This window comes from Peromyscus maniculatus, chromosome 14 (assembly GCF_049852395.1).
Source record: "Peromyscus maniculatus bairdii isolate BWxNUB_F1_BW_parent chromosome 14, HU_Pman_BW_mat_3.1, whole genome shotgun sequence".
Classification (NCBI taxonomy): Eukaryota; Metazoa; Chordata; class Mammalia; order Rodentia; family Cricetidae; genus Peromyscus; species Peromyscus maniculatus.
The window spans coordinates 32129477-32156253 of record NC_134865.1 but is presented as its reverse complement, the minus strand read 5'-3'; the positions used below and the strand labels follow the sequence as shown (position 1 = coordinate 32156253).

General features: G+C 37.1%; 1 protein-coding gene across 6 annotated transcripts in view; it reads left to right on the top strand.

The window, feature by feature from the left end:
- Positions 1-26777, top strand: part of Dgkb (diacylglycerol kinase beta) — a 707644-nt gene that overhangs the window by 423119 nt on the left and 257748 nt on the right. For all 6 annotated transcript variants that reach the window (XM_006983950.4, XM_016002476.3, XM_006983949.4 and 3 more), the window contains one exon: positions 2026-2090. In XM_006983950.4, coding sequence (XP_006984012.1) covers positions 2026-2090 — 65 coding nt within the window. The remainder of the gene's footprint in view (positions 1-2025; positions 2091-26777) is intronic.

The following is a 26777-nucleotide window of genomic DNA, read 5'->3' as shown; positions in this document are numbered from 1 at the left end:
CACTCAACAAGGCCAGTTCTCTTTGTGGTGGAATCCATTCAGAGGGAAAAGGCCTGCCAGTGTTCCTCACTCCTTTTTATTTCTCTCTCCTTTTACTAAGTGGTCAATTGCCTGAGTATCTTGGAGATAGAGATAATGCTAAGTTTATCTTTGGCTAGTTGGCATAATAATGTTCTACCCTAGGCATTTACTCAAATATATTCCTGTCTAAGTATTCTGGTTTCCTACCCTTGTTATTTCTCTTTCTCTACCAAGCTTAAATTGCTTTTCAAAGACAAGATTTTTATTGCAAAAGTACATACTTGAAAGATAATCACCCTACGTCATTTGCAACTGGAAAAAACAAATAACTCAAGTAAAATTAAATTCAATGATATTCTTCCAATGGGCCAGAAGTGTTGGCCATTCACTCACTTTCTCTTTGATTCCAGTTATTTTGCTTTTGTGTAATTGTTTTCTGGATTTATGCAGTTGGTTGGTCCTACAAGGTCATTTTGCATTCAAGGAGGAATAAAGTTAAGACAAATGCTTTTTAAAACAATTACTGATCAATGATCATATATACCACAGACAGCCCAGTTTAAATTTCCATATAACTTTGTAACACTGTAAGATAAATGCATGACCTAAAATGTTACTAAGACTTATTAGTGAGTATTTATAAAAATTGCTACAAAATATGCAAACTTTAAGACCAAAAACTTGTTGTCCATGTTTCATTTTTGTTTCAAAATTACAAGTTAGAAAATTAATCCATTTTTTAATCCAGAGGGTGTTCTGAGTAATTTTTATTGCAAATGCTATTTCTATGCTCGCTCATCTCTACACGTTTGTACCCTTTTTCTTGCAAAATAACTCAATTACATGACAGTTGCTGGAGTGTAAACTGTATGTTAATAGCTGCAGCTTGCTCTGTCTTTCAGAGAGCTTCTCTGCCATCTGCAGCAATGGTCCCTCTTGTTGGGCCTTGTGCTTTGTCATGCATGAGCAAACGCATGAGCCTTTTCATTCATTCATTAGACTTTTCATCCTTGATTAGTGTTTTCAAGACTCTCTCAAATACACAACTTCTTTATTTCTTTTGTGTTAGTTTTCTTTTTCTTTTGTCTCCGCTTTGTGGCAAACTTAGAATTCAATCACAAAAGCTCCTTTCTATTAAGATGATTGGTAAATATATTAGTTTCTCATTTGAGTGATTCATTATGGGTAGCTGGAGAATGGGAAAATATCTCTTTACTTGGCATGATACAGCTAACTGTTTCATATTAATTTAAATGGTCTGACTCCAAACGCTTGTGTCACAGCCCACCACTAAGCTCACACATCGAGTGTGACTCTTGAATTAAAGAGAAACTCTGACTGGACTGCCAAAAAAAAAGTGGCTCCTGTTAGGGTTCAGAACTGCTTGCTGAATTCAGCATCTGAGAGATGAGTTAGAATTGTCAACATTTCTCTGTGACCTTCCCTTTGTTGGTGTTCTCCCTTACAGGAGATGGGTCAGAAAGCTGTGTGTGTTATGAACAGTTATTAATTACACATCTTGGACATGCTGAGCAAACTCTGAAACCAGAGAGTGCATTGCATTATTAGCTCACCAGCCTCTCACTGTCTTTTTACCACAGTTAATCTCACAGGAGCAGGAACTTCTCTACTTCGTCAGTTTCTCACTTAAGTCAATTTTTTTACTCTTATTTAGAAATACTTTAAACTGCTCTTTGACCTCATGAAAAAAAATGTACTACTTTAAGAAGAATCTAAGCATATAACCAAAACTAGGAATTAAAAGATATATAAATTAAATAGAAATCAGTTTCATATATATAAGAAATGATAGTTTTGACATGTTTTTATAGTCATCCTTTCTTGGACTTCACATGGATTGTACATCTTTCACTAATTTTAGAATATCTTCTTGTCAATAGCATTGTAAAAACAGAATTGATGGAAAAGTCATGTTTATGAATTTGTGTTTCTAAAAAATAATAAAATCACAACTATTCTCCCCCACCCCATTTCTTCTTTTAGGATGCTTCCATTGCACACAGATTCCATATCATGAGAGAAAAGCACCCAGAGAAATTCAACAGCCGGTAAGGCAACAAGTGATGGACTTTTAATTATGATTGCTATTGGTAACTGTATCATTATAGAAGATCACAATATAGTATACACCCTTTATATGTAAGAGCTGAGTGAAGTTCAATTTAGGTGTTCACATTAAGATGAAAGTATAAATGAACGTGTTTTTCTTCTTTGGTTTTAATGGTGTTATAATGCAGAGTGCAGAGGGCACCGTGTCTATTTCCATTTTCATGTGCTTTAAAGTAAGTATTTCAAGCATATGTTGGAAGTGAAAGTTAATAACACATAATACAAGCCATTGCATGGCTCATTATGTGAGAGTGATCATCCTTCATCCACGGGAAAACATGGAGTTCTGATTTGATAACTTTGAGTGATCTTATTTATACAGGTATGTCAGGCCTTTGAACCACCATCCCACATTAGCTTCAAGTAAATGCCAGAAAAAATTACCTTTCCAATAATAGCAATAGGATAAATGTAAACAGTGACCTTTGTCCCTACCCAGGGAAACAGGAAAAACTTGGCTGGTTAGCTTTTATTCTTAGGGGGAAATATGGCCTCTACCCTAGAAAAATTGGGAAAAGTGGTAAATCACCTTCTGTTCTTGGTATCTTCATTTCCACGTGGTATTTCACAGTGTGAGAAGACTATAATCTGTATGTCCAGTAGACATTATATAATTTTATATATTGGTATTCAAAGCCAAGGACTCTGTTCTCTGTATTGGCTAAGCTGATACTTGGCCATGAATACTGCATATAGTTTAGTAAATATGTGTGTTTATGCCAATTTCACCACATACTGGTACTTGACATAATTTTCTTACATGTAAACAAATTTATAGAAATAAATGCTATAAAACATATTTCTAAAGTTAAACTTTAGATTCTTTCTAAACTCTAGATTGGAAGGTCCAATTTATTGAATTATCTTAATAAAAACTGTCTCATGATTAGTCATATCCTCTCTAATTTTTTAATAGATTCATTTAAATATTTCTGGAAAACACACACTTTTAATACCTTGATTGCCTTGAGTTGTTTCTCAGACTACAAATAATAAATTGTGAGCTTATGACATGTTGTTTCTTCTGTCTTAGATCAGAGAGCTGTAAAATCATCTACTGTTTTCTTTGATAGTGATAGTTGCTTGTTTATCTGGTTTTGGTGATAAGGAAATACTAGCTTTGTAAATGAGTTGGTAGTGTTCCTTCCACATTTAGAGGAGCAGTTTGAGGAGTATTGGTATGAGAACTTCTTGAAGTTTTAGAGGAATTTTGTAGTGCATCCATATGGCCTTGGGGGTTCTTTCTGAGAAACTTTTATTACTGTCTCAATCTTGTTGCTTATTATGGAGCTCTTTGAGTATTTATATCTCTTTGATTTAATTTTGGGAAGTTATATGTGTCTGGGAATTTATTCATTGCTTCTTTTTTTTTAATTTGAATATAAGCGTTCAACGTTTCTTATACTTAAAAGATCTAAAGGACTCTGTCAGAAAACTTAGATCTAATAAAACAGCAGAATACAAAACCAACATACAGAAATCGTCAGCTCTTTATATACTGATAACAAGAAATCAAATAGGAGAATAACATTCATGGTGGCTTCAAAATAAGTCAATAAATACCTAGGAAAGAACCTTAACTGATGATTCAGATGTCTTCTAGACACTGGAGAGAAACCATTGGATGGTGAAATGAACTCTCACATCCATGGATTGAAAAAATAAATATTTTAAAAGTATCTATACTACCAAAAACAATATACAGATTAAGTGCAGTCTCCATCAAAATTCCAAGACTGTTTCTGCATAATCATGAGAAGGAATTCGAAAATTCATATTGCAGCATAGAAAATCTCAACCTGCCACAACGATTCTGAAAAGAAACAACAATGTGGAGGCATCACACTATCTGATCTCAAACTAGACTACAGAGGCATAGTTATAAAACCAGCACAAAAAGGCATATTCACAAAGAAGAGAGAAAAGCCCAAAAAGAAGAAGCAAAAATTATAGGAGAAAAATAGGAGCTCTCAGAGTCTGAACCAACAACCTAGGAGCCTGCATGGGACTGACCTAGTCCTTCTACATATACGTGACAGATGTATAGCTTGATCTACTTGTGGGATTCCTAACAATGGGAAGAGGGGCTGTCCCCAACGCTTTAGTTGGCTCTTGGGAACCTAGTCATCATATTGATTGCTTTGCCTGGCCTTAGTACAGGGGAGGTGCTTAATCTTACTGCAAAACTTGGTCTGCTCCACTTTGTTGATATCCAGGGAAGGCCTGGCCCTTTCTTTACAGAAACAGAGGAGGAGTGATGAGGAGGGGATAGAAGAAAGGAGGAAAATGTGGTAGGGATGTTAAATAAACAAACAAACAAATAAATAAATAAGTAAGTAAGTAAAACAGAAAAAGTAAATACAAAAAATGGTGAAACAACATAGTTACAGCCTCCTAATTTTTGACATAAGGATCAAAAAAGTTCATTGGAAAACGAAGTCTTTAACAAAAGCTACTGACAAGACTGGACGTCCTCCCAAAGAACAGTGATAATAGCTCGTATCTCTCATTTTGTCTTCAGATAAAAATGGCTCTCTGAAAAAACAAAGGATAAGAGATGCTGGGAAAGATGTAGGGAAAGACAAACTATTACTCACTGCTTATGAGAGTATAAACTAGACCAAAACTCCATGGAAATTGATATGAATTTCCGTCACAAATCTAAAATTACAATTTCCATATGACTCAGCTGTACCAATTTTGAACATATACCAGAAAATTTCTGTGCTAACATAGCATGGACATACTTGCACATCTCTGTTTATTGCTGAGTTGTTCACAGTGGCTAAACACTGAAATCAGCCTGGATGTCTATCAAGATGTATATGGATAAAGAATAGACGATGCATATGTATGATAGATGTCTATTCAGACACAAAGAAAACTAACTCATGACATTTTCAGGAAAGTAGATAAAACTAGAGATCCTTGTGTTAAGCAAAGTAGGTCAAAGTCAGAAAGACAAATATGTTTTTTCTCATATAAAGAAGATTCTGAATTTAAATTTGTCTGTGTATGCATATAGGGCAAATAGATAAATAGAAACAAGGTAAAATGGCATATATGCATGAAGATATCATTATGAACCTATTCTTTGTGTACTAACTTCAAAACAATAAAGAAAATAAAGTGAAACTAAATTCACAGTATGGATTTTGTCATTTGATGATGCACTTTGCATATTCTGAAAACAAACCTAGCTGTTACTGTATGTAAAACTACTTTATAAGATAGAATATGTTTTCCTAAATGTCAGTCCAGGGAGCATTCATGAGTTTATAATGATCTTTTTAAAAAGGCATTGGCCCAAAGAAGCCTCCTTGGAAGATGTAGCATGTACTGCATTTCCTTTAGAGTTCCATGCAGTAAAAAACCCATTAAAGGCTTAGAAATAGTTCAGAATGGGGGACAGCATGATATAAGACATTAACTCCACAGAAACATTCAAGAAGGAGAAAACCAGAAAGACAGTGTGAGAAAATATTAAATATGTAGAGTAACATCACAGTGTTTATATTATCAAATCAAATTTGATAACCTATAGGTAAGACTGTAACCATTTATGATCCCCTCTCAAGTGTCAGAAGATAATGAATTCCTTTTTGAAGAATAAAATTATTTTTAATTTAATTAATTTTAAATAATTTGTTAATTATTTAATTAATGTATTCTTAATTTTGTTAATTAAAATTATTTAAAATTAATAATTATATTCTTCTTAATAACAAAGGCTCTAATTATTCATGTCTTTTAATTTCTATTACAAATACAGCTAATAATTTATGACATCTTCATTGCCCAATATGTGATTAGATACTCTTTGCATGTTTCAATGCCTTGATACTTTCAGATGGGAAACTTTATGGAAACTTCTTTGGAAATTTGTGGCATGAATAAACTTGTTTATAAGTCAGTTCTAAGGATTCATTTTCTTGAAGCAAAAATAGGATATGTAATATCTATCATTGCATAAGTTTCCCCATTTTATGATGAGTTCAAAGAATACTGGTGTTATTGGTCATTCTTTGCGATATGACAGCTAGACTCCCTCTGCCCTGAAACAGGTCTAGACCCCTGGACAGACCCTATTTGTGGTTGATTCCAGACTAAGATGAAACAGAAAAAAATAATGGATTGACCTAATAGCAGACCTTGGTAGGGACTCTACAGGTGTATAGGGTAGTCGACTTGCTTCCCTTCTGATGTACTTAGGTGGTATATTTGGAACACATCTGATATTGATCACATCTATAGCATATGTATGGTCAACAGTACATGATATCTGACCATCTGAGACACTATTAGCTGATTTACCAGCGGATGCCAGGATTTCCCATTCCACAGACCAGTCCTCACTTCACGTTTTCTTTTCCACCCGAATTCTTCCTGTTTCTAACCAACTCCACTTCAGTAGAATTTTGGTTATAGACAGGGAAACTTAGAGACAGAGTCCAACACCAAATGCAAGTTTAGAACCCATCAAGAGCCGTCACAGACATTCAACCACTGCCTGAATGTTCTCACCTTCCAGGGGACTTCTTCTTACCCAAAATAGGAAAGGGAGCAGAATAGAGACCAGATGTTTTGTTTGAGGGTTTAGTTCAAATAAGTAGAACAAAAATGAGGAATTTGGGGAAGAGAAGAAGGAGGAGGTCTATTTCACATCACTCCCAGCTTTACAAACTTTTAGTCTCAAATCATTTAGCCATTTTTGTGCACTACATAAATTTATGGTTTTCATCTTATTCTTCCTCAGCATCCAGAGTCATACTACATTTCTTGCTAGGCATGTGAGAGGAGGACATATTTTAATCACTGTAACTTCTTTGCTCTAGTGGTAAATGAGAAAAAAAGATACTAAGCTGTGTTTGGCCCATCGTGCATACCACACCAGCTTCCCTCTGGAGTTCATTGGTCATGACCTTCTCCTCCCACAATGCTCTGCGTTGGACACAGTGTTCCAGCATGGGGTCTTGCTCACTCATAGCTGCTAGCAAGTAGAATTCCCTGACGAATAATTTCACTCATGGGAAATAAGAAATAGGAGGAAATAGAGAAGCGGGCAAAGAAATCTGCCTTTTCCACTTCCACGGTGGCTGCAAACCATCATTTCTACAGAACTTCGCAGCCTGGGAGGGTGTCTTCCCCGTAGCTGGTGGACACCTTTGCAAGGCTTCCCAGGATGTAGTTCTTAACCTGGAAATGTGTCACTTGGCATCCTCTCCCTTTCTTCCCAACCTCTGTTCCGTTTTACTCCACTGGGATGCATAGGATTTGTGTGTTCCAAACAAACATCAGTCTTCAGCTCTTGCTTTAGCCTCAGCATTTTAGATGACTTGGAATGGAATGAAGAGAGAGTATTGTAACGCAAAATCTAATAGGTCTTTTGATAATAAACCTGGAGACAGATATTGGGGTAAATGCTGAAATATCAGAGAGACAAAGGAACAAGCCACCGCCACGTTTCACCTCGCCAACTCCATGAATCCTCGGACTCAAAGTCTCTGAGTTCTCAGCTGAAAGACCTCAGCCTAAAGGCCTCTAGCCAAAAGGGCTCCAGTTCCTGTCTCCTCAAGCCTTATATATATATTTCTCTGCCCAGCCATTTTACTTCCTTCTTAGTACTGGGATTAAAAGCATGTGTTTCCCAAGTACGGGTAGCAAAGCCATGAAATCTCAAGTGCTGTATTGCGGAGCTGAAGGATGGTGGACAGGAATTCTGTACATCTTCAGGTTCAGCCTTACTCTGGGCCTCTGAGAAAGCATGACTCTTTTGGATATGCCTTTTCCTGTCCTCCCATTAATGCTCTGACTCAATTTCCCATGACTGTCTTGATCTGTCCTCCTTGTGGAACCAGTGTATACATTTGGTGTGTATCCTCGTTTTCTTCACACAAGTAAATGATGTGGGATGACAGGAAAAGAGAACACAGGACCATGGGTACTTACTGTGGCCTAGGCACTGCCTGTAGGGACTGAGCTCTCTTTCTGGCCCAACATCTCTCTCCCATCACTCACTGCCTTATTTTTATCTATTTTTAAAACTTCGGAGTTTCTCACTGAACCTGGAGATCACTGGTTGGCTAGAACAGCCGAGCAGTCAGTTCATGGGATGGCCGCCTTCGCTGCCCCCAGAGCCACACTTAGAGGCAATCAACAGCACCCATCTTTTCCCTTTCACATCACTGCTGGGGATCTGAACTCGGGTGCTCACGTTTTCATGGAAAGCATTTACTGCCTCAGCCATCTCCCCAGCCTATAATAACTCATCATTATTATAAAGGATAGTATATAAGGAAGAAACAGAGGATGCAGATTTACGGGCTGTGTGCCACCCCACAGTAGTGTCTAAACATGTTCTTGCCTCTAAGGCAGTCATGATCTAGTGGAAGAAATTGATTTTAGACAAGTCCAGAGGGCTGTGGGACAAGGAGCAGGGGCTCCTGTCACAAGGCAGAGGAACAAAAATATGCGCTTTGGTATTTTCTTTGCCAGTTTTTGGATTTTGAATATTTATTTTTTTACAACATATATTTATTGGTTGTTTTTCTGTAGTTTCAAACTTTTATTTGTGTATTTATTTCAGTTTCCTTATATTTCTTCTTTCTAAAGATCAAAATTTTGAAAAATGGAGAAGAGAGTCTTAGGTGTATAGATCTGACTATACAATTAATAAAATGCTTTAAAACAGAAGCCATCTCTAGCTTCAAGTCAATTAGGTATGTACATTCCACCCTCTAATTTTGTAGATGGTTTTCACTTAAAGTCCCAAGATTTTAGGCAATGCTCTAAGCTCTATTTCAAAATTTGAAAATATGACCATTTTCTGAGGTGTTTTTGTGAGGAAGCAAATTATACATAAAACAACTAGCTGGGCCTGGACAGCTATGGGATTTCAACACCGAGGCCAGCTCGGTCACCATTACACTCTCCTAGTTTCAAGAACTTGCAAATGGGTTCTTAGAAGTGATCCTAGTGACAGTGGTTCTCCTCAGATCTCCAGTCACAACAAGGCATTGGCCATTAATGCCCTACTCCAGCACACTTACCTTAAAATTCAGAGTGTAGAGAACACTCTATTTCTAAAATCATCTTAAGGAAATTAATTACCGAGGTATATATATATATATATATATATATATATATATATATATATATATATATATGTGTGTGTGTGTGTGTGTGTGTGTGTGTGTGTGTGTGTGTATTATACACACACACTTCTGATCCCTACCTTCTTATGATAGGAACCGAAGGGATTTGCAAAGATACTGATTTTCTGGTGCTTAAAAAAGTCTCTTTGCGAGCTTTATATCTTATTCTTTCCAAGTTCCTAGATAGATCTAAGTTAACTGTTAAAATGTAACACACTCTGTCTTTCTAAACTTTAAAATAAAACCGAAAGTATATAAAGACTTCTTAGATTTAGACTCAAGGAAAAATAGTGTTTGAAGTACACATGTTAATACAATTTAAAACCATATGTTACATAATATTGGTATTTAAAATATAAATATAACTTGACTGTTAGTGTCTACAATCGCTTTCAAGCTGTTGTGATTTCACAGATAGCTCACCTCTTCTGGTTATATTTAGAGTCCTTCAAATTCTTGTTTTTAAGAAATGAACATTAATAATTGTTCCCTAGCCATAAAGTGTGCTTCTGATAAAATGATAATTATGTCACCCTAATAATTTTAGAAAAAAAATGTAAATGCCAGGGGTAAGGTTACTAAATAGTGACAAGAAATTACAAGTTGGATGAAATTATGCATGCCAAAGGTGTTGGTTATGTTTCAGACTTTCACTTGAGTTCATAGAATTAATTCCCCTTCTTAATGCAATGTATCTGAAATCACTTTCTTGGCATGAACTAAAGGGTTCGGCTTGGAAACAATAAGATAAGTAATTGTAAGGCTATAATTGTTTTAGATCCACACTGAAACTTGAAAGTATCTGGTCTCTGATTTATTTAAGGAGACATAGTTTTCTTAACTTGACAGGATCTAGAATCACCTTAAGGACAAATCTCTGAGCATATCTGCAATAGATTTTCTAGATTGGGTTAATGAAGATACAAAGATTCATACATAAATGTAAGTGGCATCATTCCAAGGGATGAGCTCCTGGACTACACACAATGGAGAAAGCTAGTCGACACCGGCTTTTATCATTCTCTGCTTCAAACTGTAGACATAGGGTGACTGACTCCTGCATCTTAAAGGACCATGTTCCCTTGAACTGAAATCAAAATAAATCCTTCCTCCTTGAAATTGCTTCTTGGCCGATATTCCGTTGCATTAATGAAGAAAGGAAATGCTGTGGAAAGGAGATAACGGGAATGGAGCCGTTGCTATGATAAACCTGACCATATTGTTTTAAGCCTTTGGAGCTGGTCTGAGGGAGGAATGTAGAAGAGATTGCAGCTGCAGACTGAGGAAGCCCTAAATGGCTGTCAACAGAACTCGGCGGGTCAGTCTGGTGGGAGTGAAAGAAGACAAGCATGCTGAAGGAACCGGACAGTGAAGGTCTGACTCGTGCGACTCAGGGAGAAGCAGGGACTTTGTTTATCACAAAGGACATTCTTTTGTATAAATTATGGCAAAGAATCTGGCTGCATTCTGCCTCTGTCCTCAGAACTTGAATGAGCCTGAATCCGAAAGTAACGGCCTGTTTGTTTGCTGGAAAAGTTTCGAGACAAGAGGGCGTTCGGACTCGGGCAGCAACGCTGTCATCCAGATCTACAGTGCAAGAGGGCGAGACTCGGGAAAGATAGGAAAAGGGGCAGCTTGGCAAGGAGAGGTGTTTAAAGTGCTTGTCATTGTTAAAGAACTCAGCACCATTAAACAGGTAGTTGGAGCTCTGTACTGTGACAGTGAGAAGGGTGCTCTGAGGACAAGACCTAGCCCCTGGAAGGCTTCATCTTGTGGTATTGCAAGTTCTAGGAGAGGAGAGAACCTTAGCCAGGAGCACCACTGCCGGGTTCTCTATAGAAATCATCCAGACAGGCATTTCTCAGAGGCTGATTCAACATGTTCCAATGGGGCCGGACCACACCCCAAGCTGGCAGCAGAATTTGTTAATATAATACATGTATACTGAATTTGCAGTCTTGAAATATGAAAGGATCCTGGAGTCTTTCTCCATGGTTTCATACAGGCATTAGCACCAGGGTTAGCATCCCTGCATTGAAGGCTGGAGACACTGCTACATAAAGCCATGACAATGAAACCTGGGATGTGTAGAACATTTAGGGGACAAAGATCATCACATGTCTGCCAAGAAGAGTTACAAGTACAGACTCATATACCCCAAGATGGGCTGTATGTGCTTACTTAAGTCCTTTGAGGTCCAGGCAATTCTATCATGAGTCCCAGGTACCTGACTGGGAGCTCCAGCATTTGTTGATTTCACAGCTGGTTTTCAGTCTTGCTTTGGTCTGATCTTTCCTTCATGTACTTCTCTTACTTCCTTTTGGGATGAGAACATTTACTTTGTGCATCTGTATGTTGAAAAGATGTAACCTGTTTTTTATTGTACAGGAGCTCAATGAAGAGATTGTGTAAGTCTCACAAGAGACTCCATGTTTCCATTTTGGAGAGTGAAGAATGTTGGGATTGTTAAAGACTATGGACATTTGAAGTTGGACTGGATGCAGTTTGCATTATGAAATAACCGTGAGCCTATGGGTGGATACTTACAGCTTAAAGGTCATATAGGCAGGTAGCACGTTGACAATTGATGAACCTGTGATAGTTTATATTGACCATCAATTTGATGAGAACTATAATCAACCTAGAAACAAATCTCTGGGCTTGTCTGTGAGGGATTTTCTACATTATGTAAGTGAAGTAGGAAGACTAAGCATGGGAAGGTTGATTCCACAGGTCAGGCTGCCAGATTGCAGAAAGAGGAGAAAGAGTGCTGAGCACCAGCTTTTGTGACTTTCTGCTTTCTGCCTCAGTGTGACCAGCTGTGCCACCTTCCTGTCAACAGGCCTTCCCTGCCTTTGAAGACTGGACTCCCCTGTAGTATAAACTAAATAAAGTCTTTCTCTTTTAATTTGCATCTTGTCGGGAATTATTTCACAGCGTCTAGGGAAGGATCTACTACATGTTTATAGATTAGTTTGTCCTTCTTATTCTCCACTTGGTTGGCTAGCAATGTGTAGTGATCAGCTACGTATTAATGTTTGTCTGGTACTGGATCAAGGTACAACGTATCACCTCCTATATGTTATGAAGGTACATCTATGTATGTGTATATTTTCATTTTGTAAATTGAATGATGTGGTAGTCATTTGTTTCTTAAATCCAGCAAAATTCAACTCTAAATAAATGCTATCCATCTGGAAAGATATATTAGTGAACCAATATTTTATTAGTCAAAATAAATAGCTCATAAATCATACTTATTGATTTTTAGGACGCCAACAGCCACACAGTCGTTGAACTGTGTGGATAGTGCCTATCTAGTCTTAACTGAGAAAGAATGTTATTCTGCATATTCTATATTCCATTAAATGTGGGAAATTATAATGTACAAGATAAGAGAGAAGCAAAATCTATCCATTTTTAAGCTTCCTTCTTTGCTGTAATAGTAAAAGTAGAAAGAAAAATAATAAAAAAGAGGATTATTAGGTCTATTTTATTAATTAATCAATTAATAGTTACCCAGCCCCATCACACTTTCCCCTCCCTCATCTCCTCTCAGTCCCTCCCCCTAGTTGCCCCCCACTTCTTCTTCCTTCCCTTTAGAACAGTGCAGTCCTACCCTGTATATCAGCCAGCCATGTCATATCAAGTTGCAGCAAGACTAGGCACCTCCACTACTATTAAGGCTGGACAAGGCAATCCCATAGGAGGAAGGGGTCCAAAGAGCAGGCAACAGAGTCCGGGACAGTCCCATCTCCTTCAGCCAGGAGTCTCAGAAGAGGACCAAGCCACACAATGGCAACATATGTGCAGAGGACCCAGGTCAAAAGCTTTGAACACATTATTTCTTATCTGAACATAAAAAAAATACTTAGTTGAGACTTTCTAATGAAATATGGAGTTGAATGTAATGAAATGCTTTAGTGAGTTGGGGAGTGACTCATTCTTATAGTGTGCTTGCCTAGCATGTACAGAGTTAGCACTAACATTTGATCCCTGCCACTGAGGAAAAAAGCTTTAGCAATGTCAAACTGATGCATCACAATCACGTAATTCTATACTGCAAAGCACCATTGAGAAGTTGTTCCTTCAAATCTGATGAATTAAATTTTGAAACACCAAAGAATTGTTCAAGTTTTCTATTGATACCATGATTTTATGTGTATGTAGAACTTATTTTTAAATTACTATGTATGCACTACAGTCAAATAATACAAGTGAAGACATAATGAAATCTGTTTCTGATGTGTTTGGTAAGGTATTTTGTGTCTACATTTTCTGCCTACTAGTACCCACTTCTGTTCTTTAAGAAAACATATACTCATTTTCCATTTGACTTTGCATGAGTACTCAATTTTATCCTCCATACAAAATTTATTGAACATGTCTCTGAAAAGCATTATTATTAAATCAGTTTTTCTAGATGTATCACATCTTGCTTGCAATCAGTGATGAATACATAAGTAGATACATAGATGATAAGTTTATGTAGTCATATATGCACATCATGATGCATGGATGTGTATTTTCCCATGATATATTTCTTGAGATTCTACTTTCACATCATCATACTTAAATAAAAATTTTCATAATTATTTTATTTCTAACATAATAGTTTTGGGATAACTTATAAACCATGCTGTTCTCCTTCTAGGTTTTCATTTGTATATTGAGACTGCAGAGGTTTTGTTTGAATTGAACGAATACAAATGTGAGTAGATCAATCAGTAGAACCCTGCACACAGTGGATCACAGGTTCTGCTTCCCCTGCAGTCCTTATTACTTCCTGATGTCATTACCTGAACACAAACTTCCTTGTCCTAGATATTGAAAAGCTTGTTTGTGAAGTAGCTGCTTCAAATAGAGTCTGTAAGGCTGGGGGATGAATAAGGATGAGATTTAGTCATTTTTTTCCTCCATTGTTCTTGTTGTTGTCTCATGCTTCTTCTCCCCATCCACCCCTTTCTTCTGTCTCCAAAGTAAACCAAGAAAAAGATGAGTGAGTGCTCAGGGCTTCGATCACCTATTGCCGTTGGTATGGATAATTATTTATTTTCCAGATTAATATGTCCTGTCTTAATAGTTGTCATCCAACTAGATGGTGAGTCTTCAGAATCCCTAAGCAAATGGAAAAGTGAACTTAATGTTACAGAGAGAAATTGGTCAGAGATTCCAGGAAAGAAACGAAGGGCAGGCAACTCTCCGTTGACAAGGCGCAGAGGAAGAGATGTGGGGAAGTTAAGGTACCCACGGAGAACTAAGGGATATACTTTAAAGTAAGGGTGGTATATCAAAAAATGTATTTCTGGTTTCTATTTACAAGATACTTAGATTTCATTTGTATAGTTTCTATGCAAATATTTTAAATATTTTCCTTGATTTTCTTGTTCTAGTCTTAAGCTTTAAATTTGATTTTACATGATTTGCATGTGGTCTATTCAAAACTTTTATGTATATACTTCTTAAGAAAACATGGAGACAAGATTTAAAAAATAGAAATACGTGATTCGGAGATGTCCTCCTAAAATCCTAAAATTAGGAATTATCTAAATATTTTCTAATAAAGAAGATGCTTAACTATTAAATCAGTTTTTGAAAAACAAATCTACTCAGTAGTATAGCTTCTATACCTAAGAGTAAATTTTTGAAAAATACTTATCAAATGAAATTGCAAATTAAATACAACTTGTTCCTAACAGTCTGACAGCAAACATATGTAAAATGTATATGAAATAATATGCTGTAAATATAAATTTATCTTAAATATAAATTAGTCTGTAGTAAATTAAAAACAAAAACATAAGACTAATTTAAGCAGCAGTTAAAACTCCTTTCTTTGGATGTGACCCTTACCCTAGTTTATCAATTATTTGTTGTACTGAAGTCACAGAGCTCTGTCCTGTTCTGACCTCTTCTGTTGGTTAGCATAAGTCTAAATCTAACAAGACCAAATTGTGTTCTGGGCATGGGAGAGATTTTCTGAATTAATATACAGTGAACAACCAGCTTTGAGAAGTGAGCATACTTCCCTGATTGTTGTTGATCCAATAACGTTTTCTTCTCTTGTTCATGGGTAGGAGAGCTAGCACTTATAATTGATGATTAGAGTTTAATTTTTTTATTTTTTTAAAGTATGTAATCTTTGTGTCATCTCAGTAAGTTGATTTGACATAAAACTTACCTAATTTCTAGTCTCTAGATGCATGAGGACTCATTATATCAATAATATAATGAAAGTGTCTTGTAGCTTTTCAGGAATAAGATCAATTGGTACTTCGTAGAAATTATCCCAGGGAACAATTTGAAGACCCTTCTTGTAATGTTTCTTTATAGGGCATATTAAATATAAAATAAGTCTATCTTGAACTATTTCCAAAGAGGTTAATCACCTCATTATAAGGTAATCTTACCTAGAAAATAATCCCCTGCCATGGTTAATTGGAACTAATTAACTGTTCTCGGCTGCTTCTGGCTCCACCTAAGCATTAATTACTAATACCTTTCTGTTGGAGACTATGTGGTTACATGGGCATGTACAGCATCATTTTCTGTCTGAACAAAATGAATTCTAAAATATTAACTTTGAATGGCTGTTTTTCTTTGGGAAAAAAAGGGGGATTCCCTCACAGAAATTGTTCTTTGAAAAAAAAAATCACATGTATAGCATTTTCAAACTGCATTTTCCTCTCTGGATTTTACATGAACAATATGCATATTAAATAGAGGGTCTAACCCAAGTAACCTTTATACTTCTATATGTTAATGGGAATTAGTCCTAAAATTGAAAGAAAGCATTTTCTTGGTGGGTCAAATATCTGGAAAGCTTTAGAAAGCAACAAATATAAAACTTCAACTTGCTGTGAGTGTCATGTTCCAGTTTCCTAGGAGGATCTACCTTGTAGCTTTGCCTTCTGGGAAGAACGCTTAAGTAGGATTAACAAATATGAAATAACCAGCATGTATTTGTAATCACTGTTCTTGTCCTTATCACTTGCTTCAAATGAAAACTTCGGCCATGGAGCCCGTCCATTTGGATTCCTAGGACACTCTAACTCCCCTGGCCGTTCCTGTCCTACTTCTTTGACTGTCACTTGAGAGTTTGTGTTAGTCTTTGGGGCCACACTTGTAGTCCTCACGAACAGTAAGAAGGAGAAACTCTGACAGGGACGGAGCAGCAGCAAATGCTCGGAGACCTTCTGCTGAGCACCCATGCCCAGGTGCTCTGACCCTTGAGTCCTTCTGTCCCGCTGTGACAAAAGGCCTAAGGGAGATAGCAGACATTTGCTTTTGCCTTAAATATATCACCGATGATGACTTGGGGTGTCGCTCATTAGGTAGAGAGTCTGGTTAGCAAGCATAAAGCCATGAATGTGATCTTTATTCACCAAATAAAGCTAGGTGTGATGGTCCAGATCTGGAATCTCTGAACTTGGGTGTTGGAGGCAGGGAGATCATAAGATCAGGGTCATCCTCAACTACATAAAAGTTCAAGCCCAAACTGACTCTCTCTCTCTCTCTCTCTCTCTCTCTCTCTCTCTCTCTCTCTCTATATATATATATATATATATATATATATATATATATATATCTGTGTGTGTGTATGCCTTTGTTCATGGAGTAATAATATGAAACAGCAGATTTTATGCAGTAAGACTAAGAAAATATATTTGTGGAGGAGAAAATGCAGATTCTTGCCTTGCTTAGAAACTGATGAGAGCATGGAAGGGGAAAGCGAGAGAATGGAAATGGAAACGTGTCCACGGAGGATGGATGAAAGCAACTCCAACCAATAGGTCAAAACATAGGAAAGGTTCCTCTGGGGAGAAGATGGCCACGATGCGTCCAATTCCATATCTGTTGGCTATGAGACATTGACATCCAGGCCAATGCTGTGGAGTACAGGGTCTACTGCAGTCATTAGATGAATTCCCTGCTGCACTTTTGTTCTGTCATCTGCAAACTTAGAATGATTCCAAGTAGTGTGGTCTAGCTTGCTCAACTGAATTTGGTTATTTAAAATGTACTAAATGTGTTCTATTTGAGATATTAACTTAAAATCATTGCCAAATTATATTTCATATCTTTTGAGGAAAATTATTAAGCACACTTTGTGATTATTCATTTTTAATTGATATATCAAAAACAATATATTTGAACTATTTTGTTCTAATTTATTTAACAGAATTTCTTATTAAAGAATACAAATTCATCAAATTTTTTTCTTTTTTTTTTAATATAAGTAATGTAGGAATGTAAATTTACTATGATCTCCCAGATGTATTCATTCATAAATTTTGGAATTCAATTTAAAATATTTATTATAAGTAAGTTCCCAATATGTGGAGGGGTAGAGGGACAAAATTAGGAAGCAAGGAAGGAGGGAAGGAAGGAGGGGAGGGTGGGAGGGAGGAGGAGGAAGGAAGGAAGGAAGGAAGGAAGGAAGGAAGGAAGGAAGGAAGGAAGGAAGGAAGGAAGGAAGGAAGGAAGGAAGGAAGGAAGGAAGGAAGGAAGGAAGGAAGGAAGGAAGGAAGGAAGGAAGGAAGGAAGGAAGGAAGGAAGGAAGGAAGGAAGGAAGGAAGGAAATCAGTTTTTTAAGTCTAAAGGATTTTTCAATACGTTGAAGAAGTTTTCGAATCCAGCCAGCAGAGGGCGCGAGCGCACTCAGCCTTGCCGCAGCTCAGCCTTCTGGAGAACATTGGATGAGTCCTTGCTGAATATGCTCACTGCCAAAGTCATTGTTTGGTTGTTGCGTTGCCAGGATTTAGATTATTTACATCAGTAGTCCTTCTCATGTGGAAGTATGCATCTCTTCTAACGAAGTGTGATCTGAGTTGTGTTTGAATGGCAGCCAGTGCGCTTCAGAGTCTGTTAGAAAATGCCAAAGTTTCAGCAGCGTGCATCGGGGTCAAAGGACATCAATGCACCTCATCCTACTGACTAATTAAAGAGCTTTGATCACACTGGATGAACAAGTCCAGCCTTAACCCTATGTGGAAGGGGCTTTGCTGTGGTCAAACTGAAAGTCTCACGGTTGATACATTACTAAGTTACTAAGAAAAGCCAGAATGTCTGGTATTATTCTCTAATGGGAATGGAGGGTATTCTTAAAAATGTTCCTTATTTTTTTGTAAGTAAATACATGGAGAAATTAAATGTATCATAGCATTCCTGTGACACACGACACAGCTAATTTTGTTTGTAAACATCCAACATAATTCTGATTTTAGAAGTATGTGATGATCTTGCAAAATAATATTTTACAGATTTCAACAATGTAAGCAATGTTATCTTTTATTTAAACATGTTTTTACTAAATTTTGGGTGTTTTAGATATGCTTATTATTCCAGTTCTTGTATGTCCATTATGAAAGCAAGCAAAGAATTTAAACACACAAGCAAGCTACTTGCAAAGAGAAACTATTGGCTACTGTTCATTTGAGGTATTCAAAACCACCATTTTTTTTTTTTTTGACAATGTGGGTCCTTTTCCTGCTGTTAATGAGTGTGCTGTGATCTCTCCATACTCTGACATGCAGCATGCTTTTTCACAGTTACACATGGGAGGTATCCATGAGGCATGTGAAAACCGCTGACGTTTAAAAGCTGATGGGAGGCACATTTGTAATTTTTCTTGTATATTGTCAGTGCTATCACTTGTACTTTATGATCCAACATGGTGAACTTGCAGCAAACAGTTTAAAAACCCGTGGGAAGTTAATTCCAATGTGTAACAGTGTAAGGGGTTCCATTTCTTTTCTTCATCCAATGAGGCTTATAACAATTTTATTTGCAAAGATGGCTATTATTTCAAAAGTGACAAACTGTCCCACTGATAGGATATATTAGTTTGCTTCTAAAGCTGTTCCCTGTCTTCCGCAACAAGGTGATAATTGGGTTTTCAGATTAGAATAAAATAATCATGTCACTTATGGAGATGCCTGTTAAAATCTATTCCACCCTCATAGAAATTTGAAACAATTAAAAGCTGTAAAATACATTTCCGTGTGAACTCTTAAAGTGGTTGGAGCTGTTACATCAAGTTAATCCAAGACTGGCATGGCTCTCTCTGGAAGGCTAACAGTGGGAGAAACAAAGAAAGAAACAGTTAACTTTTCAAGATCGGCACCCATATGGAGTTGCGCTAGACTATCCAGTGTATGGTACTTTAACGTGAGCTGTGAATACACAACTTATAATGCAAAACCACTCGTGGCTTCCCAGAGGCAGACCTCTTTAACTAGCTTGGGCTCGATGATAGCACATTGGCTTAAGGATCTGAGTCCAATCTTCTCTCTTTAAATAACCAAAGGTAATTTCCTCTCCTTAAAATTCACAGGGTATTAAAAAATTCCCTAAATCTATTTCCTGAACCCAAATGGAGACTGTTCAGTGCACATTCATTTCAGATCCCTTTAAATGTTCCGACTCAATTACATTTAATAGAGTGGAGAATGTTTGGTGCAGCTTGGAGTGCACTGCATGAAAGGTTGGGGCTTTAGTTAGAAAACAGAGAAAATGAGTTCCTGTGCAAAGGTGATCTCCAGAGAGATGTAAGTAACCAAAACACTACACGGACGGCCACTGTGGGCATGCCCATGGCAGGCAGTTCCCCTGCATTTTTATGGACAGAATTATGGCATAAATGAAGTTATGGTAAGACACTGGCAAGATGAAAACAGAAGAGATTTTGTTGATAATACGCAAAATGCCACATCTGTTTTTATTCACTCTATGCTCATTTCATTGCGGGAGCATTTATACAGCTGTGAAAAGCTAGGGAGCTTTGTACAAAACAATTTTGACAAATGTTCATGATTCCACACCAGTGAGATGCATTTTAATTTCATTCAGAATCTTCTAAGTGCTGTAGCACATAAGCAGCACTACAACTCACTCCGAAGTTACTTCTGTGGGTTTGAACCTCACCGTTCAGTCTGTGCCGCCAGTTGCCCTGATGCTCACTGAGAAATGCAAGCAATTCTAATCACAATGATATTGATGATTTGGAAATGTGAATATGATATCTGGTTTCATAGATAACTTGACCACAAAACACTTCCTAATGTCACATAAAAACCACAAGCTTTTAGATCAGTCTTTTGAGAATCTGGTTCTTCTTCTTCCCAGCTGTGAACATTTGGGTAAATTATTTGTAATTTAGGATCCCCTCCCCCCACTTCACCACTTAGAACAGGGAAGTAGTAGTTCTTTTCTTAGTCCTTGCGGTGCTGAAGTTAAATTGAATAATATATATGATAAAGTTAGGATAACACCACTCTTCTTCCTCTTCATTTCCGTAGGAATTTGCTATATTAACCACTGTTCGGCACCTGTCATCCTAGCACTCAGGAGGCAGAGGCAGGAAAATCAGAAGTTCAAGGCCATTCAAAGCTTTGTAGGGAATTTCAGGCAGAACTGGATTACATGAAACCTGATCTCAAAAACAGAACAAACCATAAAAATACAAGAAAAAAACCTGTCATCTGACTCCAGTGATGAGACAAACTGACACTGTAAAAAAAAAAAAGAGTACAAAGAGCCTTTAAAACAGTGCTTCTCAACCTGTGGGTCATGACCCCTTTGGGTCCTCTATCAGATATTTACATAATGGATCCTAACAGTAGAAAATTGCATTTGTAAAGTAGCCACAAAATAATTTTATGATTGCTGGTCACCACAACATGTTAAGAACCACTGTTTTCAAACATAGGAAAGTATGTCTGACATATTGGCTGACTTTAAGAGTATGAAAATGGAGTTGGAAGCTGGAGTTGAAAACTTCAGAAGTTAAAGCTTTACATACATCTGATTGTAATTTCCCATGGTGTTTCTATGTAAAACAAAGACTGTTATCTTAAAAAAAAAAATGACATCGGACAAGGAAGAAGTATTATACTTTTTGATTGCAAAACTTACGTCCTTTGTAAATTGGAAAGGTTTTATTTTTATTTGTTTGTTTGTTTGTTGAACCCTGTGTAGCCCGGGCTGTGTAAAGATGCCTCACAGGCTGTTGTGATTAAACACAACAGTTTGTTGAAACACGGGATCCATAGGAATTGTCTTAAAATGGTTGTCCAACCAAAATCATGGTTAAGATGAGAATATCACTTTGAGAGACACACAAGGGGATGTCATGTGATTAACTGGCCTCTCTAGTGTAGAATCAAGTTTCCAGATATTATATGCTTTACTAAAAGATGGAGCAAAACAATGAGTCCCTGCCAAGTGGGATCAGGGCTTAGCAAACTAGGCTCCACATGCCAGTTCCAGGCCTCTGTTTGGGTTTAAAAAAAAAAAAGTTTTGTTGACGCATAGCCAAGGTTACTGCTTTCTCTGTCATGTGACCATACAGAGCTGAGTTATGACAGAGACCATATGACCCACAAGGCTGAAAATCTTTATTCTCAGTGAATGTGGGTCACCATGTTAGCAGATGGGATTCTCTACTGTAAGGGAAAGTATTCAGAAGGCTGAGGACTGATCCTGGAGCTGAGGATGGAATGGGAACTGCAGGTTCCATGATATGATATCCATATAGTAGACATGGGGAAGAAAAGCAGTGCATGAGTAGAATCCTACTCTGCAACATGTGGGAACTCCAGCAGTGATGGAAGCAACTTCATCAAATACAGCACATTCTGGTTCCGATCCACACAGACCACAGACAATCATGGACCAGAGTCCCTAATATATGTCAACACTGCTTGTTCATGAGGTAGAAAAAAGAACATGTATCAAAACAGAGAATTTGTGTCCATCAGAGACAGTGCACATTCTGCAACCTTCCAGCCAAAGTAAACCTTCAGGCTCCTTTGCTTGGCAGGTGACCATTGTCCATGCTACTTCATAATATGTCCTAGTCATAGTTCTTTTCCTATAGAGCAGTGGCTAAGTTCCTCATGTTGGGGTGACCCCCCCCACCCATAAAATTAATTGCTGCTTCATAACTGTAATTTTGCTGCCGTTATGAATAGTAATACTAAATATCTGTGTTTTCCAATGGCCTTAGGCGACACAGGCAAAGTGTCCTTTGACAACCCTAAGGGGTCGCAACCCACAGATTGAGAACTGCTGCTATAGAGTATAAGTGAGTAAATGGGTCAGAAGCTGAGAAAGGCACCTGGGATATAATAATCCCCAGACCTGTGAACCACAGCTAGTGTTATCTGCACAGGCCATTGTGTTAGCTTATGTTAGCTTTTTCATTTTCATATACTAACTAGACATTTCTCCGTGTGATATGAAGGCATTCTATCTCACTTTGTCATTTGTGTTTATAAAATTCTACATTAAATTCCCCTCAGAGAATTTTATCCACAAATTTCAGGGAAGAAATATCCTTCTCAAGATACACTTAACTCAAGTGATTGCCAAACAATAGATAGCAAAACCTACTCACTCTGCATGTGTTTCTTCTGTGCCTGAGTAAATGAAGTGTCACTATGTCCCAAGAATGGAGGAATTCAAGTCCTAGGCTCATAATCTTATCCTTAATTTCAAAATAGCAGTTGAAGATGATTGTGAATGGTTTGAAATTCATATGAGAACATTGTTAACGAAGTAGGTAATTGCCTCGTTGTTTCTACATTCGAAGAAGGCTGTTGACCTTTGGTGTTGTTGTGTAAATAAAGAAACAGTATACGCACACTGATTTACTGCTTTAGATTTGCACTTATGTAAAATATGTCATGTGATCTTGAAATGTTTACGCCCAGAGATGGATGCCATGCATGCTCTTTTCTATTTGGCAGGAAATATTGCAAGCATATTGATGGTGATAATTAATATTTTCTAAACAGTCAAAAACAGGTGTACCTTTCCAAATAAAATTCAAAGCAAATTTATTGAATGACTTATTTTAAAGAGGGTGAGGAGAAATGATCTTAGAAGTTTCAGATTGGGATGATTACTGGCATCAATCATTATGTTAAACTTTTAAAGGCATAGTAAGAATGATGTGACATCTGTCCTTGTATCTCCTTTGCCTGCCATGTGTTGTGGAGAGTAGCAATCTATAGTGATTAAACGATATATAGTTAAATATTTTGGTGGTTTTATGATCTATGTGTTTGTGAAATAGACTTAATGGTAATAATTGTCAAGTTAATTATATACATTTTAAAATGACTATGTTGGTACAAAGCAATTGGATATATAGCGCTCCCCTCATATGTTTATGTAAAAGGCGAGTTTTCTTTCATCTCTACAAGTGACTTTGACCTTGGGTCTCCATTCCCGTTAATGGAGTAATAACTGGATTATCAAAAATCTAGTTTTTCTGCTCCTAAATATTTTCTCAGCCACACAGCTGCCCAGGTTTCCGGAGTGTCTTTCTCTCTTTGCTGTCACTGTCCTTGTTCCCTCCTTTCCATAGTGACACTTCGGGACAAAGGCCAAATATTTCCTCTTAACATGGGTGCCTTAGGCTCTCTAGAGAAAGAGACTGGTTAGAGAGAGCCCACAGTCACCATTTATTTGTCCTAACCACCCCCTCCTCCTCCTCTTTGATCCTCGGCCCTCTTGAGTACTTATTGTGGGAAGGCCTACAGTGTGTGCTACCAGGCTCTAGCCTTCCTTGGATCCACTGGACAGGGAGCCAGTGTGAGCCACGACTGGGTTACTACTCTTGTATAATGGAAATTATTAAAACAACATTGTCTTCCTGTACATAAGAGGTTCTTCCATGACTTCTCCTAAGATTCTCTGAGAGCCTCATCTTACTCCATATTTTTCTTTTCCATTTTGACTTGATGAGGGACAGAAACAACATTTTCTTCTAAACTCTTAATTCTATATTTTTTTATGATTTTGGCTCCATCCTGCCACCCAATACCCCTACATAGAGCTTTGCCTTCCTAGCTTGGGAGATGTCTTCCACAATGTCTCTTTAGTGTATGGCATCAGTATACAGATTCTTCAGCATTCAGTCTCTTCTATCTTCCCAGTGATCTACACCTCCTACTGTGGAAATACAAAACTAAAACCTTGACATTTCCATGAGTCAGAAACAGATACTTTAGCCTCCTGGCTGGACAGTGAGAGCCTCGGTGAGGACAAATGTGTTGTTGACATGAGGGAGATTGCCAGAGATTCAAGATTTCCTATTATCTAGAATAATCATATATAACTTTATGATCTCAGAAAAATCAGGGTTTTTTGTTATATTTATTTTTTTCATAGTAAAATAACTTGTATTTTATTGTATTTTTCCATGAAATAATTTATCAAAATATCATGAGATCAAAATTAACCATTGTTGCCTAGTAAGTCATTTGCAATAAAATGTGAAGTTTAAAATATGCTCATTATAAAACAATGCATTTCATTGTTTACATTCTATAAGACAATATGTTCACAAAATCCAATTAGACAGTTTCAGTAAAAAAAAAAAAAAACACACACACACACACAATTCTATTAGAATTTGACACAAAATACTAATCAGAATACCTACTGGTTTGAATAAAATCTTGATCCAAGTCAATGTTTAGTCTCAGTATTTAGAAACTCAAATTTTTCTATTATGTCATGGAAAGAAAGCTTGTAGGAATATGCTATTATTCTAAGAAGCTAAATACCACTATATGGTATTTAGAAAATATCTTAAAGATTTTGTAATGGTAAACTATGTAAGCAGAGCTAAAAAAATGATGCAGATATTATAGGCAAAGGAAAGTAGTAGGTGGTTATTGTAGCTGGAAAGCCTCCCAGAGCAGATGGGTTTTTTGGAGTTTTTGAAGGAGAAGAGCAAGGTGGCCTGCCTGGCATGTATTAATTGGGTGTCTGTTCCAAGTGTAGGGGGTGGTTGAAGAATGTGTGATGTCTTGAGTGGGCGAATGATACAAACAGGCACAACTTCAAAATAACCTGGAATTTATATTTCAGAAACTTACAGACAATTCATAAAACCACAGTTTTGTCTGCAATGAATAAGTAAGATGCTGTGGTACATAAACAGAGTCAATACCACATGAAAAAAAGAATATAGCAAACCATGGTCCACACTTTTTCAGCTTCATATTTGCTTATACTCGCCTTCCACAGGAATAATTTCCGAATTACTGGAAAATAACTGGAGCTATTTGAAGTCTCTATACTTACACATAAAAGATTTTGGAGGGTGCACATCTGTGATCTTAGCTACTCAGGTAATGGAGGTGGGAGAATCATAAGTTGGAGGCCAGCCTAAGTAAAATTAGCAATATTCTGTCACAAAATAAAGATATTTGAGAGGGGAATGTGTTTGGGGGAATATGAAGGAATTTCAAAGGTATATATGATCATGTTTCATTGTATACATGTACAGCTTTCTCAAAAATTAAAAAAATATTAAATTAAAACAAAATTGTTAGTGATCAGTTAGTAGCAAGTTACTCCCCAATATGTGATACCCTGTGTTTAGTCCATATTTCTAATTAATTAATTAATTAGTTAATAGATATGAGCGAGAGCACTCACTCACAAGATGATTATGAAGTTCTAAAATGTTCTGTTTTGATGGGTATTCATTTTTTGAGAATAACAATTTTTACTTTGTATTCATGTTGAATATTTTATCCAAATTTATTTTGAACTGATACATAAAAGATAAAAATCATTTATACATATTTAGAGAGTTCCATATGATATTTTTAATGCATGTATCATTGTGTACTATTTAAATCAGGTTAAATATAGCCATCTCCTCAAATATTCATTTCTTTGGGGTGAAGACATTCAAAATCTTTTCTTCTACTTGTCTGAAGTATGAGGAACACTCTCAACATCTCCCAGCACCTTGCCTCACCATAGCAAATCAGAACTCCTTGCTGTTACCTACCTGTAATCTAGCACCTGCTGATGGACCTGCCTCTCTTCCCTTCCCTCCCTCTGGGCTCTGCAGCCTCTGCTGTCCACTCTCCCTCTCTCAAATCTCAGCAGAGCACTGCTTTTAGATTCCATACACCAGTGAGACCATAGGTATCCGTCCTTCCGAAACTGGCTTACTTCACTTAACGTAAGGGAGCTGAGTCCTGCTTGCTGGTGTCACACATGACAAGGTTGGATTCTTTGTGGCAAGTTAATATCTCATAGCATGTGTGTTCCACATGTTTTTCTCATTAATCATTTGATGAACACTTCTATTGTTCCCGTTTCTGGGCAACTTTGCTAGTAGTGCAATAAACATGGACATACAGCTGTCTCTTCGCAAAGCTGGTTTCACTACATTTGCATACTAGCCAAATAACTGAATCATATGGTAGTACATGTTTGCTTTTGTGTAGTGTGCTGTTGGAGGCTTGTTCACACAAAGTTGATGCATCTCATTATGTCTCTCATCTCTTTTCCTCTAGTCTTTTTCACAGCATCATGTTTCACTTTATGTCTTTAATTCCATCAAATTTACTGTCCAGATGATAAGAGATAGGGATCTGCTTTCATTCTTCTGTATATTTGCATCCAGTTTTTCCAGCACAGTTTATTGAAAAACTG